The sequence below is a fragment of the Amphiprion ocellaris genome, chromosome 4 (assembly GCF_022539595.1).
Source record: "Amphiprion ocellaris isolate individual 3 ecotype Okinawa chromosome 4, ASM2253959v1, whole genome shotgun sequence".
NCBI classification, from domain to species: Eukaryota; Metazoa; Chordata; class Actinopteri; family Pomacentridae; genus Amphiprion; species Amphiprion ocellaris.
This window is the reverse complement of record NC_072769.1, coordinates 11,834,840-11,849,109: the sequence shown is the minus strand read 5'-3', so window position 1 is coordinate 11,849,109 and position 14,270 is coordinate 11,834,840. Positions and strand designations below refer to the sequence as shown.

Genomic DNA, 14,270 nt, shown 5'->3' with positions numbered 1-14,270 from the left:
AGGTTCATCCCCCACCCTGCTCAAGCTTTTTTTTTTTACATTTGGGCAAAATTTGCCTTCGTGCCTTCGTGCCTTCGTGCCTTCGTGCCTTCGTGCCTTCGTGCCTTCGTGCCTTCGTGCCTTCGTGCCTTCGTGCCTTCGTGCCTTCGTGCCTTCGTGCCTTCGTGCCTTCGTGCCTTCGTGCCTTCGTGCCTTCGTGCCTTCGTGCCTTCGTGCCTTCGTGCCTTCGTGCCTTCGTGCCTTCGTGCCTTCGTGCCTTCGTGCCTTCGTGCCTTCGTGCCTTCGTGCCTTCGTTCGCCTTCGTGCCTTCGTGCCTTCGTGCCTTCGTGCCTTCGTGCCTTCGTGCCTTCGTGCCTTCGTGCCTTCGTGCCTTCGTGCCTTCGTGCCTTCGTGCCTTCGTGCCTTCGTGCCTTCGTGCCTTCGTGCCTTCGTGCCTTCGTGCCTTCGTGCCTTCGTGCCTTCGTGCCTTCGTGCCTTCGTGCCTTCGTGCCTTCGTGCCTTCGTGCCTTCGTGCCTTCGTGCCTTCGTGCCTTGCTTATGAGTAAATCTCCTGGTTTTACTTTTTCCCAGGATCCTTGAACTCCAGTCCAGTCCAGTGACACTCCACACCACAGACCACAACCTTTCCACTCCACTATCACCCTCCACAAGGTTCCCAGCGGGGATTCGAACCATGACCATCCACATGACAGACACACACCCTCTGTGTGAGCTATCTGTCACACAAGGTCCTTGGTGGAGTTTGTTGTAATGATGGTTGCAAGAGGTTGTCATGCAGCCAAAGTGTAAAAAGAGCCTTGAGCTGGATTCAAACCAAGGACCTCCTGGATGAGAGGCAGATAACTTACCACTGCACTATCCTTCCTACTGGGTGTAGCTGTTAGTTTTCGTAAATGATGGTACACAAAAGTATTAAGGAAGTGAAGATAATAAAGGTACTAAGGTACCGGGGAGGCAAAAAACTTACCTCTACACCACCTGTCCTACAAGATGTTGCTCTAACTTTGCTTAAATGATGCTATCAATTAGTACTGGCGCAACCAAACGACAAATAAAAGGTGTGAGTGGAGATCTGAATCATGTGAGGTTTGTTTCTGAGACTGAATACACCTGATCTCATCTGATCTGCAAAGCTAAGCAGGGTTGGGCCTGGTTAGTATTTGGATGGGAGACTACCTGGGAATACCAGGTGCTGTAAGCTTTTTACTTCTCCTCACAACCTGAACAACACACTGCTAGCGACAGCTATCAACTAAAACCTCTTGGTTTCTTTATTATACACTCTATGAGGTGGATAAGCTGCAGCTCATGCTGATTTATTGCTGCTTCTGGTTGGAGCCAAAGAACAAAGGCTTCACCTGTTGGAGCAGCTGATGTCCTGCAGCCTCTTCACCACAGAAAGCCTCTGACAGCTTCAATTCTTTACACTCTGACTGCAAGACACCAATCACATAGGAACATTTACATGTATGGAACAAAGAGCTGAGCTGACACTCAACATATGTTTGAGCATTTATTGATAAAGACATTCAAACATGTCTAGAGATAGAACACCAACGCACGGTGTAAGAAAGGTCAGAACAGACTTCACCTGCTCAGGAAACTGAGGTCCTTCGGGGTGCAGGGAGCAATTCTGAGGACCTTTTATGGTTGTGTGGTGGTATCAGCCATCCTGTATGGACTGGTCTGCTGGAGCAGCAGCATCACGGCTGCAGACAGGAAGAGACTAAAGAAACTGGTTAAGAAAGCAAGCTCTGTCCTGGGCTGGTGGTAGACAGGAGGATGATGACAAAGCTGTTGTCTATCATGGAGGACATCTCCCACCCCCTGCAGGAAACAGGACCATCACCGGCAGCTCCTTCAGGGACAGACTGCTTCACCCACGATGTTTGAAGGAGGTCCTTCCTTCCTGCAGCAGTCAGACTGTGTTCAATCAAGCCTGCTCCCAGTAGTTCAGATCACCCATGAAGTAACTGCAATAAAATGTAAATAAGTCAATATGTGCAATTTCACAGGGTTTTTTTTTTACAAGCATTTCTATTTCTTCTCTAAGGAGAAAGCATCTATTTATATCTGTGCACTGAGTGCTGCTTTTTTTTTTTTTTTAACTTTTTTTCCTATCTGCTACTGCCACACTGAAAATTTCCCCACTGCAGGATCTACCTATCCATCCATCTATCTATGGTCCATCTACCTCCCTACCTATCTATCCATCCATCCATCCATCCATCCATCCATCCATCCATCCATCCATCCATCCATCATCCATCCATCTCTCTCACAGTGTGGGGGTTGATTCACCTGTTCTCAATCACCTTAATCCACGAAGGCCCGGTTCTTCATTCTTCCGCTCTCTGCCAGACCACAGACTTTGAAACCAGAACCTTTCTCCTACAATTAGTCTGGTTTCCCCTTTTTGTTTTCACCTTGGTTTAGTTATCCTTTCTGTGTTGGTTTTAGTTTCATTCGTTAAATAAACTCCTTGTAATCTTTGACCTGTGTCTGCAGATGTCCTGTGACACCAATGATCCCATCTGATATTTAGCATGTTTTCAATTATTGGTCCCATTTCTTAAAAAAAAAAAAAAAAAAAAAAAGCCCCCTGAAATCTGATCAGATAAATGAATGTGAAACTACTTTGGGTCTGCTGCAGCTGCCTCCCTCTGATCTTGTTCCTGCCCACAGCACAATCTGATCAGTGAAACACTGAAGGACAACTTCAGCATGTAAAACATAAATAAGCAAAGGCTGCAACTCGTGATTATTTTAATTTTAACTTAACTTTATGTGCTGTTCAAAAACTTTATTTTTTCTGCAAATGTGTAGTGATTCCAAATCTTGGTTATTGATCTCCTTGATTACAAAAAAAATCTGTATCGACCCGGAAAAAAAACAAACATGTCAGGCACCCTATGATGTTAACTGTTTGCCTGAATGTTTTTGTTTAAAATCCTCAGTAATAACCTTTGACTGGTTGCTCTTAACCCTGTAAAACTCACTGCTGCAAAAATACAACATCAGCTTATTTTTTAATTACTATTTTCTATTATATATATCTGAAATAAACCCTAATCTGTGGGTCTGACAGCAGCGTGAGGTCAAAGAAGCTGCCATCAGCTGCTGCACTTCTGTCCGTCCAGCAGATGGAGCCATGGAGCTGCAGTGAAGTGAAGAGCAGCACAAGGCAACCACCACTTCCATCCACTGACGCATTCAATTTGACTGACGCTAATGTTTTATTGACTTCCAACCACTAAACCAATATGATCACTGATGCACTGAGCTGAAGAAGTAATGTTACATTTCAAACATAACTGGGAAATAACCGAAACTTCTTCCTTAGGAAAGGAGAAAGTATAAGAGTATAAAGGCAGTGCAAGAATAAATAAGAAAAAAACGGTGCAAAAATTGCCCATAGCATTATATACAGATGACTTTATTCTTAAAAAAAAAAAACAACACATGTAGAAGACTATATACAGAGGATCAGGTTTCAGGTATAGATAGATCGACAGATGAATCCTTACTGTGAAAATATTTAAAGACATTGAACATTGTGCAATATAAGGTCAGTCAGCAGCCTCAGTTCATGCACCAAGAAAACTTTTATGCATTTTTTAAAAATAAATTTTCTCCATTTACAAGGCAGGGAGATAACCGAAACTTCTTCCTTAATAGTTCCTGTTTAGTTTGTATGCTGTGGTGTCAGGATTACTACACGTGGAAATGAATATCAAATTAAAATCATTTCCATATCTTGACAAGTTGTTGCGATCAAAAGTAAACTAAAGCTGCAAGCAGCGTTGGACGGGTCCTCGCATCCTTGCTGGTCGGCGAATCCACGCACATCCACCAGGTGGCGCTGCGACCGAGAGTGCATGTCGGCCTATGGATGCGATGAGGGCTGGACTCTGATCACACGTGCAAAATTTCAGGCAGATTGGAGCATATTCAGGCTACTTCTAGAGCTTTTCCTGTCCATCCACCAGGTGGCGCTGCGACCGAGAGTGTATATTGGCCTATGGATGTGATCAGGGTCAGACTCTGATCACACGTAAAATTTCAGGCAGATCGGACCATGTCCAGGCTAGTTATAGAGCATTTCCTTCCAACCACCAGGTGGCGCTGCGTGAGAGTTTACGCCTATGGATGTGATCAGGACTGGACTCTGATCACACCTGTAAAGTTTGAGGCAGATTGGAGCATGTTTAGGGCAGTTACACAGCAGTTGATGTTTCATGGCGAAGCATCAAAATTCACGAGGCCGCCATGGCCACGCCCTCAGACTTAAGGTGAGCATTTTGATAACTTTTGATCACCCATGCCTGGACTACATCCTGGCCGAATTTCAGCTCTCTCGGTGTTACCCTATGTGAGTTTATAGCTTTTGAAAATGTACAAAAATGACCCAAAATCGTCAAAACGTATGACATATAATTCAAAATGGCCGACTTCCTGTTGGGTTTTGGGCATGGCTGTCAATTACATTTTGTGTGTCTTGACGAGTTACATATGCCTACCAAGTTTCATAATTCTAGCTGACACGTACTGGCCGTAGTAAATGTTTGAAATTTTCCAGGTGGCGCTATGGAGCCATTTTGCCAACACATGTGCAGTTTCCCTAAAATCTCAAATGGGTTGCCGGTCCAGATATGTGTGGTAATTTTGGCGAGCATTTGAGCATTTTTAACCTGTCAAAAAGTACTTTGTTTATTCCGGCAACGATACGTTGCCACGGCAACAGTGTTTTATGAATCGTCAAAATCTTCACACTGTGCATCGTCTGTGCATACCAGTCAGTTGACCAATTTTCAAGATCATATGACAAAGTTCAGGCAATGGCAGTGCAAATGTAATGACAATTACTTCCTGTTGCCAATAGGTGGCGCTATGAGTATTTCTAAATTTATGAGTGTGGTTGTGTTCAGACCCGGACTGGTGTCCACATATCAAGTTTGGTCCAGATTGGACATTTCCAGCTGAGATATTAATAATTCAATTTTCATGGCGAGAAATCGAAATTCGCCGCGCCGCCACAGACACGCCCTTTCATGACTAGCCACCATTTTGTCTGGGAATCATCATCAATGTGTTCTGGCTTATGTCACAAAATTTGAGGTGAATCTGATCAACGTGCTAAGAATAGTACATCAAAGTGTGAAAAATGTCAGTTTCCTGCTACCACAAGGTGGCGCTATGACTGTGAATGTATATAACCCATGGATATTGTCAGGGCTGGACATTGATCACACGTGAAATTTCAGGCAGATTGGAGCATGTACAGCTGAGTTAGACACCACTTCCTGTTTCATGGCGAAGGATCCATTTTTTTGGGAGTCGCCATGGCCACGCCCTTTGAAATGAGATGAACATTTTGATAACTTTTCATCAGGTCGCGTGTTTGCATATATTGGCCAAATTTGACGTCTCTCGGACTTATCCCCGATGAGTTATTAATTTTGAAAAATTTACAGCTAATTCAAGATGGCCGACTTCCTGTTGGTGTTAGGGCGTGGTCATGATTGACTTTTTTGGGTTTCCTGATGTGCTGAATATGCATACAAAATTTTGTAGCTGTACATGAAACATCGTGCAAGTTGGCCTAATGACCAAATTTTCAATTTTCCAGGGGGCGCTATGGAGCCATTTTGCCACACATGCGCAACTCCCATAAAATATCAAATTTTTCGCGAGGCCTGATGAGCATGCCACGTTTGATGCGTTTTGGGGTATGATAAGGCCGCCAAAAAGGCAAATCAAAAGTCCGGAAAAGAATAATAATAATAATAATAATAATAATAATAAATAATTCCTTGCATTCCAATAGGGTCTTCGCACCATTCGGTGCTCGGACCCTAATAAAGGCCTCATTTACTAAATGTGCTCAGAAGTAGCCTATTAAAGCTCAGGTTAAGTCAAAAGAACACACATCATTGCTTTAACAATAACAACAAATAACATCTCTATCAATAATACACCGAATACTTGGCCCTGATAAGATCTATGGCAAAAAAAAAAAAACATTTAAAACCGCCACCATACTCCATGGGTTCACTAAAGAGAGTTGCCCCCCCACCACGTTTTTGGTCGTTGCGCTTTAATTTTAGGTCATACAATTACAGCCTTCCGATTGGTTAATGTTTATCCGACACGCCCCCTGTTGTTCTGCTCTGCTCTCTGATTGGCTCTCTTGAGCGTCAGTCGCTCTCCTCATCCGTCCAATGAACGTGTGCTCGTGGCGTTTTAGCCTCGCTGCGACAGCAATGCTACAAACTTTACAATAGCCTCATTTGAATCGTAGCAGCGGTGTTTGGGTGTTTGTAGACCGTACCTGCGGCCAATACTGTTTTTTAAAAATACATTTCAGTTCCCTTTCTCGGTATTTAAAACCCGCTACGTGTGTCCCGGATGCGTCAACGACTCCGGGAGCGCATGGAAACACGGAGCTCAGCTTTCCATCTGCTGTGGGTTTGGTGGTAGTCCGTTGTTTTCGGTGGTCCTGGTCGACTTGAAGGTGGTCGTCAACTAGCTAGCACCGACACTGTAGTGCTGCTTACATGTGGACCATGTGCTCGTTGTTATTTTAGCCTCTATACAGTGTGGCATTGTATAATTTTAGTGATATTTGCCGTTTTCACTACTTTAGAATGTATATTGGAAGTAAAAAAACAACCGAGTGCTTGAATTTTACATTTTAGTCAAGGTGCTGTTCTGGAGATAACAACGAGCGATTTAGATTTTTTTTTTCTTGAGGGGGGCACCTTACTAAACACTACATTGTCTCCAAAGCAACATGCCTATTAGGCGTTTTGGGGGTCACAGGTCTCTGGTGTCTCACTCTCAAACTCCAAAACTGTCGTACGGTTACACGAAAATGAATATTTCAAGAAGTGGCTACCGTGTTTTTTCTGCCAACTCCACCACCGCCTGCACCGAGTTGGCCAAGAAGATAACAGAGTGAGTGCCTTTCAGCCATAACAATGCAAAACTGTCATCATGCATGTATTATTTTTGATATAATAGTGATGTAGTATACTTGCATATGTCTACAATAGTGAGAATTGATATATGCACCCATGAGTCATAGCAGCAGGTGACCTCGGACGGGTGTGTTGTTTTGCTTCAGTACATTTAAAGTGGGCTATACTATACAAACAAAAACACACACATTGTACATACATAGATCAGCTAATGCCACATGCTGTCTACAGGATGTGACTCAACACGCTGTGATGCTGAACTTAATCTACATCAAGTGTAAAACGACCATGCCATATTCTCTTAAACTTGCAAACGTCAGAAGGTACATGTACAACTTGCAGGAAGCGACACGTTTTATAGGAAATGTTAGCACTGCAAAAGACTGTCGATTGTTTACAGCAAGAGACTAAGAAACCTCTGCTTTATTACTGCAATAAAAATGTATTACTGTATGGATACAAGTGTCACAAAACTTAGGAATGTCTGCATGTTTTTTTTCCCAATTTTTGCTCATCACTTACAGCCCACATTCTTTCAAACAAGGCTTAGCATTAGTACTTTAAAGGTTTTCAAATAAACTTAAATGCCATCCATATGGTGTTAAATAAATTCCACTTCTTTGTATCCAAAAGTGTGATATTAAACCTTCTACGAAATTGAAACTAATTGCGCAGTTTTATTCTAAATTGAAGCATTTGATGCTAATTTATTGCTAAACTTGGCTGTGAAGCGGAAGTTAAAAACCTACTAATCATTCTACAGCTTCTCTGTAGCTCTTCAAAGTGTCCTCTTCTTAATAATTGTTCCATTTTTTTCCTTTTTAAGTGTCAACATAGATTAAAAACACAGTACAGTTAAGATGAAAGATGTGTTTTATTAGGTTATGACTAATCAAGGTCTGGTGTTAGAGTTCCAAATAGGCTGTCAGTGGTAATCATCATGCTGAAAGGAGTGTACTCTGCAGATGCATTTCTGTCTAGCGAGTAAGCATGGCTCAAACACTGTATAATGCTTGTTACTGCGGCAGCCGCACACTATTGACTGGGTTATGATTATGGGGCATTTAAATGGGTAGCGGTTCAATATATAAAAACACAAATATCTTTTCTTATTGATATCAGGGAGCAGCCATGTTTTCTCTGGCCTGACAAACTTGTCAGAGAGCCAAGGAGACGTTGCGGGGCCCACACAGTGAAAAAGAGCTTTGCTTTCTATGTTATTATTGTTTGGCAACACTGCAGAACATTATTGAGGGGATTATGTTGCCATTTTGGTGCTGAGTAGAGTGGGGCAAAGGTTAAATAACAACAAGAGCGCACAGACGATGTTAATGAATACAGTACTTAATATTTACTCTGAGGTGCATGTGATGACTGGCCTGTATGTGAATAACCCTGGGACTAAAGTCGCCCTTATTTTTATAGCCATGTAATTCTTCTCTGCAAACTGGGTTGCAACGGTCTTGGAGCTTTCCCTGGTTTGACAAAGAGAAAAAAAAAATTAAAGTGCATGTCGATTATGTTTGAGCTTTCCTGTTATTGCCTACTTTAGTGTGCCGTGGCCATAAAAGATGATTGTACTATCTCAAATGCTGGAACAAGGCTTAGGTTTAGGGATGTAAACAGGGTGAGGCAGAGAAGCCACTCTTGCCCTGTGGGTTCCCTGCTGACTGTACTGGCAGGACGCCCATTGAAACAAAGCCAAGTCCTTACTCCTCCTTATGTAGTGTGCTTTAAAGAGCATTCAGGTTCATTCTTTGTAATTGGCACTGTTATGTAGCTGTGGGGTTTTTGAATTACCAGCATAATTTACTGCACAAGACTCAGCTGTTTTTGTGATATCTGGGCTTGATCAGAGTTTGACTACGAACACAAATATTAACTTCGGCTCCGTCTGTGCTTGTGTCTTTTTTGAAAGTTTTTCTTCCCCTTCTAAAGCTGTCAACAGTCAGACTTGTTACAACTGCACCACAGAACTTAACAAAACCTTCAACTTGTAGGTTTCTTTCATTGTTGCCGTGTTTTGTTTCAAATCTCACCTACATATAATTTAGGCTCACTGCATTGTTGTAGTCAGTGCTCTCATGATCGCAGACTTATCAGCAGTCGAGCACCTGGTGCTCATAATGAAACCAGTCGTTCAAAACAAGTTAGGTGAACACATAAAGGTGTGTGTTTTATGTTTTTAACACTTTGTGGTCTGTTTCTTTTTCAGACGTTTGGGTGTGGAGTTGGGAAAGTCAGTTGTTTATCAGGAGTCTAATTCAGGTGAGACTCACAAATATGTTCAAATCCCTCATTATCATATTGAATGTGTAACATGATTGAGATGTGGTTTATTGTCATTTCACTTAAATGCACAATGAATGTTTGTTTTTTGTCAGAGACGAGAGTGGATGTCAAGGAATCTGTCCGTGGACAAGACATCTTCATTATTCAGACCATTCCTCGGTGAGACAGAAAGATATGCTTAATATCTTCAATTTAATGACCCCATTGTTTATATTTATTAAGAATTCCATCCGTAAGTGTAATGTGATGAACCGAAGGAGAATTTTTTTGCCACGTTGTTTTAATTTTACTGCTCATGAATGTAACCTTGACTCACTGTTATCAGCGCTGTTTGCAGCAGCAGGCAGCAGCATCCAGCAAAACAAAATGCTCTGAATGGCTCACTGTGTACCTGCCTGGTATGAAACTACGTAGCAACACAAGTCATAAATCCAAATATTTATTTCTGTGTTTGTTTGAAACCAAAGAAGCTCAAATGAGAGTGAATGCTTAACTTTAATGAAGCTAGAAAAAAAATCTGGTTTTGGTTGGATTTGTAAATAGGCAGTTCACTGCACATCACACATCATCGATGACAACTTTATAAGGAGATGGCAAATCTTCTCCATTATTGTATTTTTCTTATTTCTTTAGACACTTTTTCTTTTTTGACATGGTAGAACGAACAGCTTTTAAACATCTACTTATGAGCTCAGCCCCATGATTTAAGTCCCTGTGATAAAATAGATCCATATCTGTGCTGTGCTTCGGAAAAGCTTTCTTTTTCGTTTTACATCCAAGGGTCTCGTGACAATTCACATGAAGTTGATTTGAGTCCGTGACCTTTGCTTTGATCACAAGATGGTCTCTGAAAAACAACCAGGGGTCACAGGAAAGGGACATCACATTTTTGGTCTTCCTGTATTGAGACTGTACTGATCCAATAGGCCAGTCTCCTGCCTTTGTGGGATGTGTGGTTTCAGCAGTCTGTCTTTTATGTCCTTGAAGTACTGCAACTGTGCTACTCATCAAAATAATAACTGTCAAAGCATGATGGTGAAAGCTCTTCATAGCACATCACTTTAATTTGAAGTCAGTGGGGCTTCAAGGTGTCCTGTGAGAAAACTTTCCTTGCTTTTGAGTTTGATTTTTTTTTTCCTGAGCAGGACTTAATACTTTTGTCAGTAGATGTTTGAGGTTATTTGTGCCTCAGGGTTCAGGGGAAAAGCCTGTTAAGGTGGAGTCTAATGGAAAGCCATGTAAAAACAGACGGCTAATGTTGTTTACTCTACAACTGCTGACTCAAGATGCCCCTTCACCTCATTACCATAAAGTAGTTTTCTCTGTCTTGTTTAATGAGCCACGTACACTTCCTTTTCGGGTTTTTGACATCTAATATATTCTCCTTGTTTTGATGCATTACTGTTCAGGGATGTCAACACAGCAATCATGGAGCTGCTGGTTATGGCTTATGCCCTGAAGACATCCTGCGCCAACAACATCATCGGGGTCATTCCGTACTTTCCTTACAGCAAGCAGTGCAAGATGAGGAAGAGGGGATCCATTGTCTGCAAGCTGCTAGCATCCATGCTAGCTAAAGCTGGTAAATGCTGTGTTCTGTTTTTCTTGTTTTCACCCACTAAATAGAAGCACAAATCATAGTCAACAAAAAGGACTAACATAATTAATCACTGTAAAGATATGGATGCACATGGCAACTGTTGAGCCAGTTATGAATATTATTTGGGTGTGACAGTTGATCAGACTAAGCTAGACCAGGTCAGTTTCTGTAAGGGATAGTTGTCACTCATATTGGACTGAGAAAATTAAATTGCTTGTGAGATGAAGAGATTCATTTATTTTTTTAAACTTGGTGATCAATTACATCACTTGTGTCGTCTAAGGGAGACACACTGCTAAGTTAAAACCTTTACCTAACCTCATGTTACCTGTCTTTGACAAAGTTCACTTGCCAGTTTCATCACTTCTCTCTGCTGGCTCACAGTCTGTGTTGCCGCACACCTATCCATCTGTAATCTTTTTCAAACTCTTGCATTTTTTGTCTTCCATTTTTTTTGCATTTCCTGTGCAAAAGTAACTGTATATAAATAGTGTAAGCTGCTGGTTGCCACCTATTTTGTTTATGTACGAAAACAGGCAACGGTTGGTGGGCTTGTATGATTTGCAGGGTTGTCTATTACAATCTTTCAGTTCTCCGTAACCAGTTTTTCAGTGTGTTGTAGTGTATTTACTCAGTCTTAAGCTTTACGCTCCTTGACAAGGAAGTTGGTGGAAGCTTTGTGGAAACAGTCTATGCCTCAGCAGTTATTGAGGTTTGTCTTAAGCCTTATCTGTACATAACCGAGTGAGACAGTCACTTAAAGTTGTGTACATGTTAGACCATGTACAAGCCCTGTTGTATAATTGATGCATTAGGTGCAGGCTTGCGGCTGTATTGAATTGTGCACGTCATTACTTACAACTATGGTTTTGCATAATTTTCAACTTTTAGTCTAAATGCCAGATGCGTTTTGCGTTTTACTTTTATGCAAACTTTGCATTGGGCTTAATAATCTTTTCTCACAGTTCATTAATTGGTTCATATAGTTTATCAAGCACAGTTTTCTATGACCTTTTCTACCATTAGATATCAAGAGCTCAGACATTTGTTGTGAAGTCATACCGACTCATATATGTATGTCATGGATGTGGTATTGCAGGGCTGACTCACATCATCACTATGGACCTTCACCAAAAAGAAATCCAAGGCTTCTTCAGCTTCCCTGTTGACAACCTGAGAGCTTCCCCCTTCCTCATCCAGTACATCCAAGAAGAGGTTAGGTTTAATTCTACTGTAAACTCAATAATATTGTGCGTACAGTTTCACAAAAAAGGTTGCATTCTAATTTTTTTATTATTATCTAAGACCACAGGTCAGTTAAATATCCTACTGCTGAAAACAATATTTCTCTTCTCTCAGATCCCAGACTACAGGAATGCTATAATTGTTGCAAAGTCCCCTTCGGCTGCCAAGAGGTAAATAGCAAGATGAGATACTTCAAATTTTCAAAATGCCAGTATTCTGCAAGTCGCTCGCCACTCAAAAATGTGTTTTGATCAGTGTTCTTTCTCTTGGATGTTTGACCGTTACTGTGTTGAATGATATCTGCAGAAATTGATACTAGAAGGGTGTTTCCAAATTCTTCTGTTAAAAGTCGAAGGTTTCTCTGTGCTCACCTAAGCTGACTTAGACAGGTGTCATGAGGAAACTTGCATTTGCTTGCACACACAGAGTATTGACGTTTTGTGATTCATCTTGTATTTAGCAATGTCATTTTTGAAATTACAATCTTTGCATTATTCATAGACTGGAATTTTCAGCGAGTGACAAGAAAATGGTAGTTTATTTTGTTTGTAGCTGTTATTTAAGGAAAAAAAATGTAAGACAAATTATTCATGAAAGTTTTCTCTTTCTGTTACCCTGAACAGTTTCTTTTGCATTGTTATTATGCTCTTGTATTGTCATAATGCGGCTTTTTCTTTCTGGGTATTTTCACTGTTCTGTGCAAACTTCTTTTTGCTATCTTTTGCCTATGTGTTCGTTTGTATGTGTTGTGTTTGTCAGTTTCTTTGACTTCTGTGTGTCTGTGTGTTCGTCTGTCTCAGAGCTCAGTCCTATGCTGAGAGGCTGCGGCTTGGACTGGCAGTGATGCACGGAGAGGCCCACCATTCAGAGTCAGACATGGCTGACGGTCGACATTCCCCCCCGTTGTCCCGTACCACCACAGGACACACTGGCCTGGAGCTGCCATGTAAGACAAACACCCCAGCTACATTCATATTTACAAACTTCTGCGTCCCCGCTCTCCATGTTTCTATTATTTTCTGTAGCCTTGGACAATCGCTTGCTGATACTTGTTCTAGCATTAGTGAAAACAATACTTCTGTATCTCATTCTGTGTTGTGCAACTGGCTGTATTTAAACACATAAACAACGAACAACCAAGTACACACTATATTGAAAATGATAATTGTCAGATTGAGAGCAGTATCATGGACCAGACATCAATTTCTTAGAGGACAATAGTTGAGTAGCCTTTCTAGAGCTCTAACTAGCATGCTAACAGCTCGTTCTCGTCTTTCTCTTGTCAGTTGTAGCATCGTGTCATTTGAATAAAGCTGCATTTTAAACTGACCTTTATATAGTCACTTTCAAAGAAATGTCTGCTTGCTGGTCATGCTATCTGCTCATTGTCCTTTAAAGCTACACCTGCATAGAGCCAGGTGGTTGAGAATTTATTACCAGTTAAACAGCACAAAAACTTTTAGTGTACTGTTATCTAATCAATAAAGGCCGTTTGCAGACAGCGTTGTATTTTTGTTCTGTGTAGATTTTCATGTCTGTACTGACTCACGTCTATACTAACTCATGTTGAAGCTTCATAAATTTGCACATCTTCCACAAGCCACTCCTCTTGGTCAAGAGCATCACCAAGACACCAGGAATGTGTCTTGGTTGTCTGAGTTCCTCACATTTCACCGCATAATTAATGTGCATGACAACCGAAAGAGTTCCCCTGTAAGAGTTCCAACAGTGTAAGTGACCATACAGAGGGACTTTCCTTTAGCCTATTTTTTGTTTTTACCACAAACATATTGATGGCTGTCTGATCTAAAAGATTGTGTGGTCAGTCAGAAGTCTTTTTTTTAATTAACAGCATTATGTTTGCTCAAAACACATTTAATATTTACGATAAAATTACATCCATTTTCATCTTTTGAAAGCTTTTTCTTTTTTTAATGTATTTGTTTTAAAACTTCTTTTTTTTTTTTTTTTTTTAAAGCAAGAAAGCACTTATTGAGAATAAGAATGTATAGATAACAGTGTCCTGGCCAGGACAAGCGGTAGCATAACTTAATAGGTCATAGACATACATGCAAAAAAAAACTATTTAGATAACATTGCATGTACATAAAGATTGAGCGTGTCGAATATCATAACTTGCAAAAATAGTGAAA

At 41.1% G+C, this 14,270-nt stretch overlaps 1 protein-coding gene across 2 annotated transcripts in view; it reads left to right on the top strand.

Moving 5' to 3' along the window:
• The first annotated feature begins 6,215 nt into the window (after positions 1-6,215).
• The window catches only part of LOC111564214 (phosphoribosyl pyrophosphate synthase-associated protein 1-like), a 17,946-nt gene continuing 9,891 nt past the window's right edge, over positions 6,216-14,270 (top strand). For both annotated transcript variants that reach the window (XM_023263670.3, XM_023263669.3), the window contains exons 1-7: positions 6,216-6,957; positions 9,196-9,248; positions 9,365-9,431; positions 10,682-10,854; positions 11,972-12,087; positions 12,232-12,287; positions 12,918-13,063. In XM_023263670.3, coding sequence (XP_023119438.2) covers positions 6,794-6,957; positions 9,196-9,248; positions 9,365-9,431; positions 10,682-10,854; positions 11,972-12,087; positions 12,232-12,287; positions 12,918-13,063 — 775 coding nt within the window. In that variant the 5' untranslated portion in view covers positions 6,216-6,793. The remainder of the gene's footprint in view (positions 6,958-9,195; positions 9,249-9,364; positions 9,432-10,681; positions 10,855-11,971; positions 12,088-12,231; positions 12,288-12,917; positions 13,064-14,270) is intronic.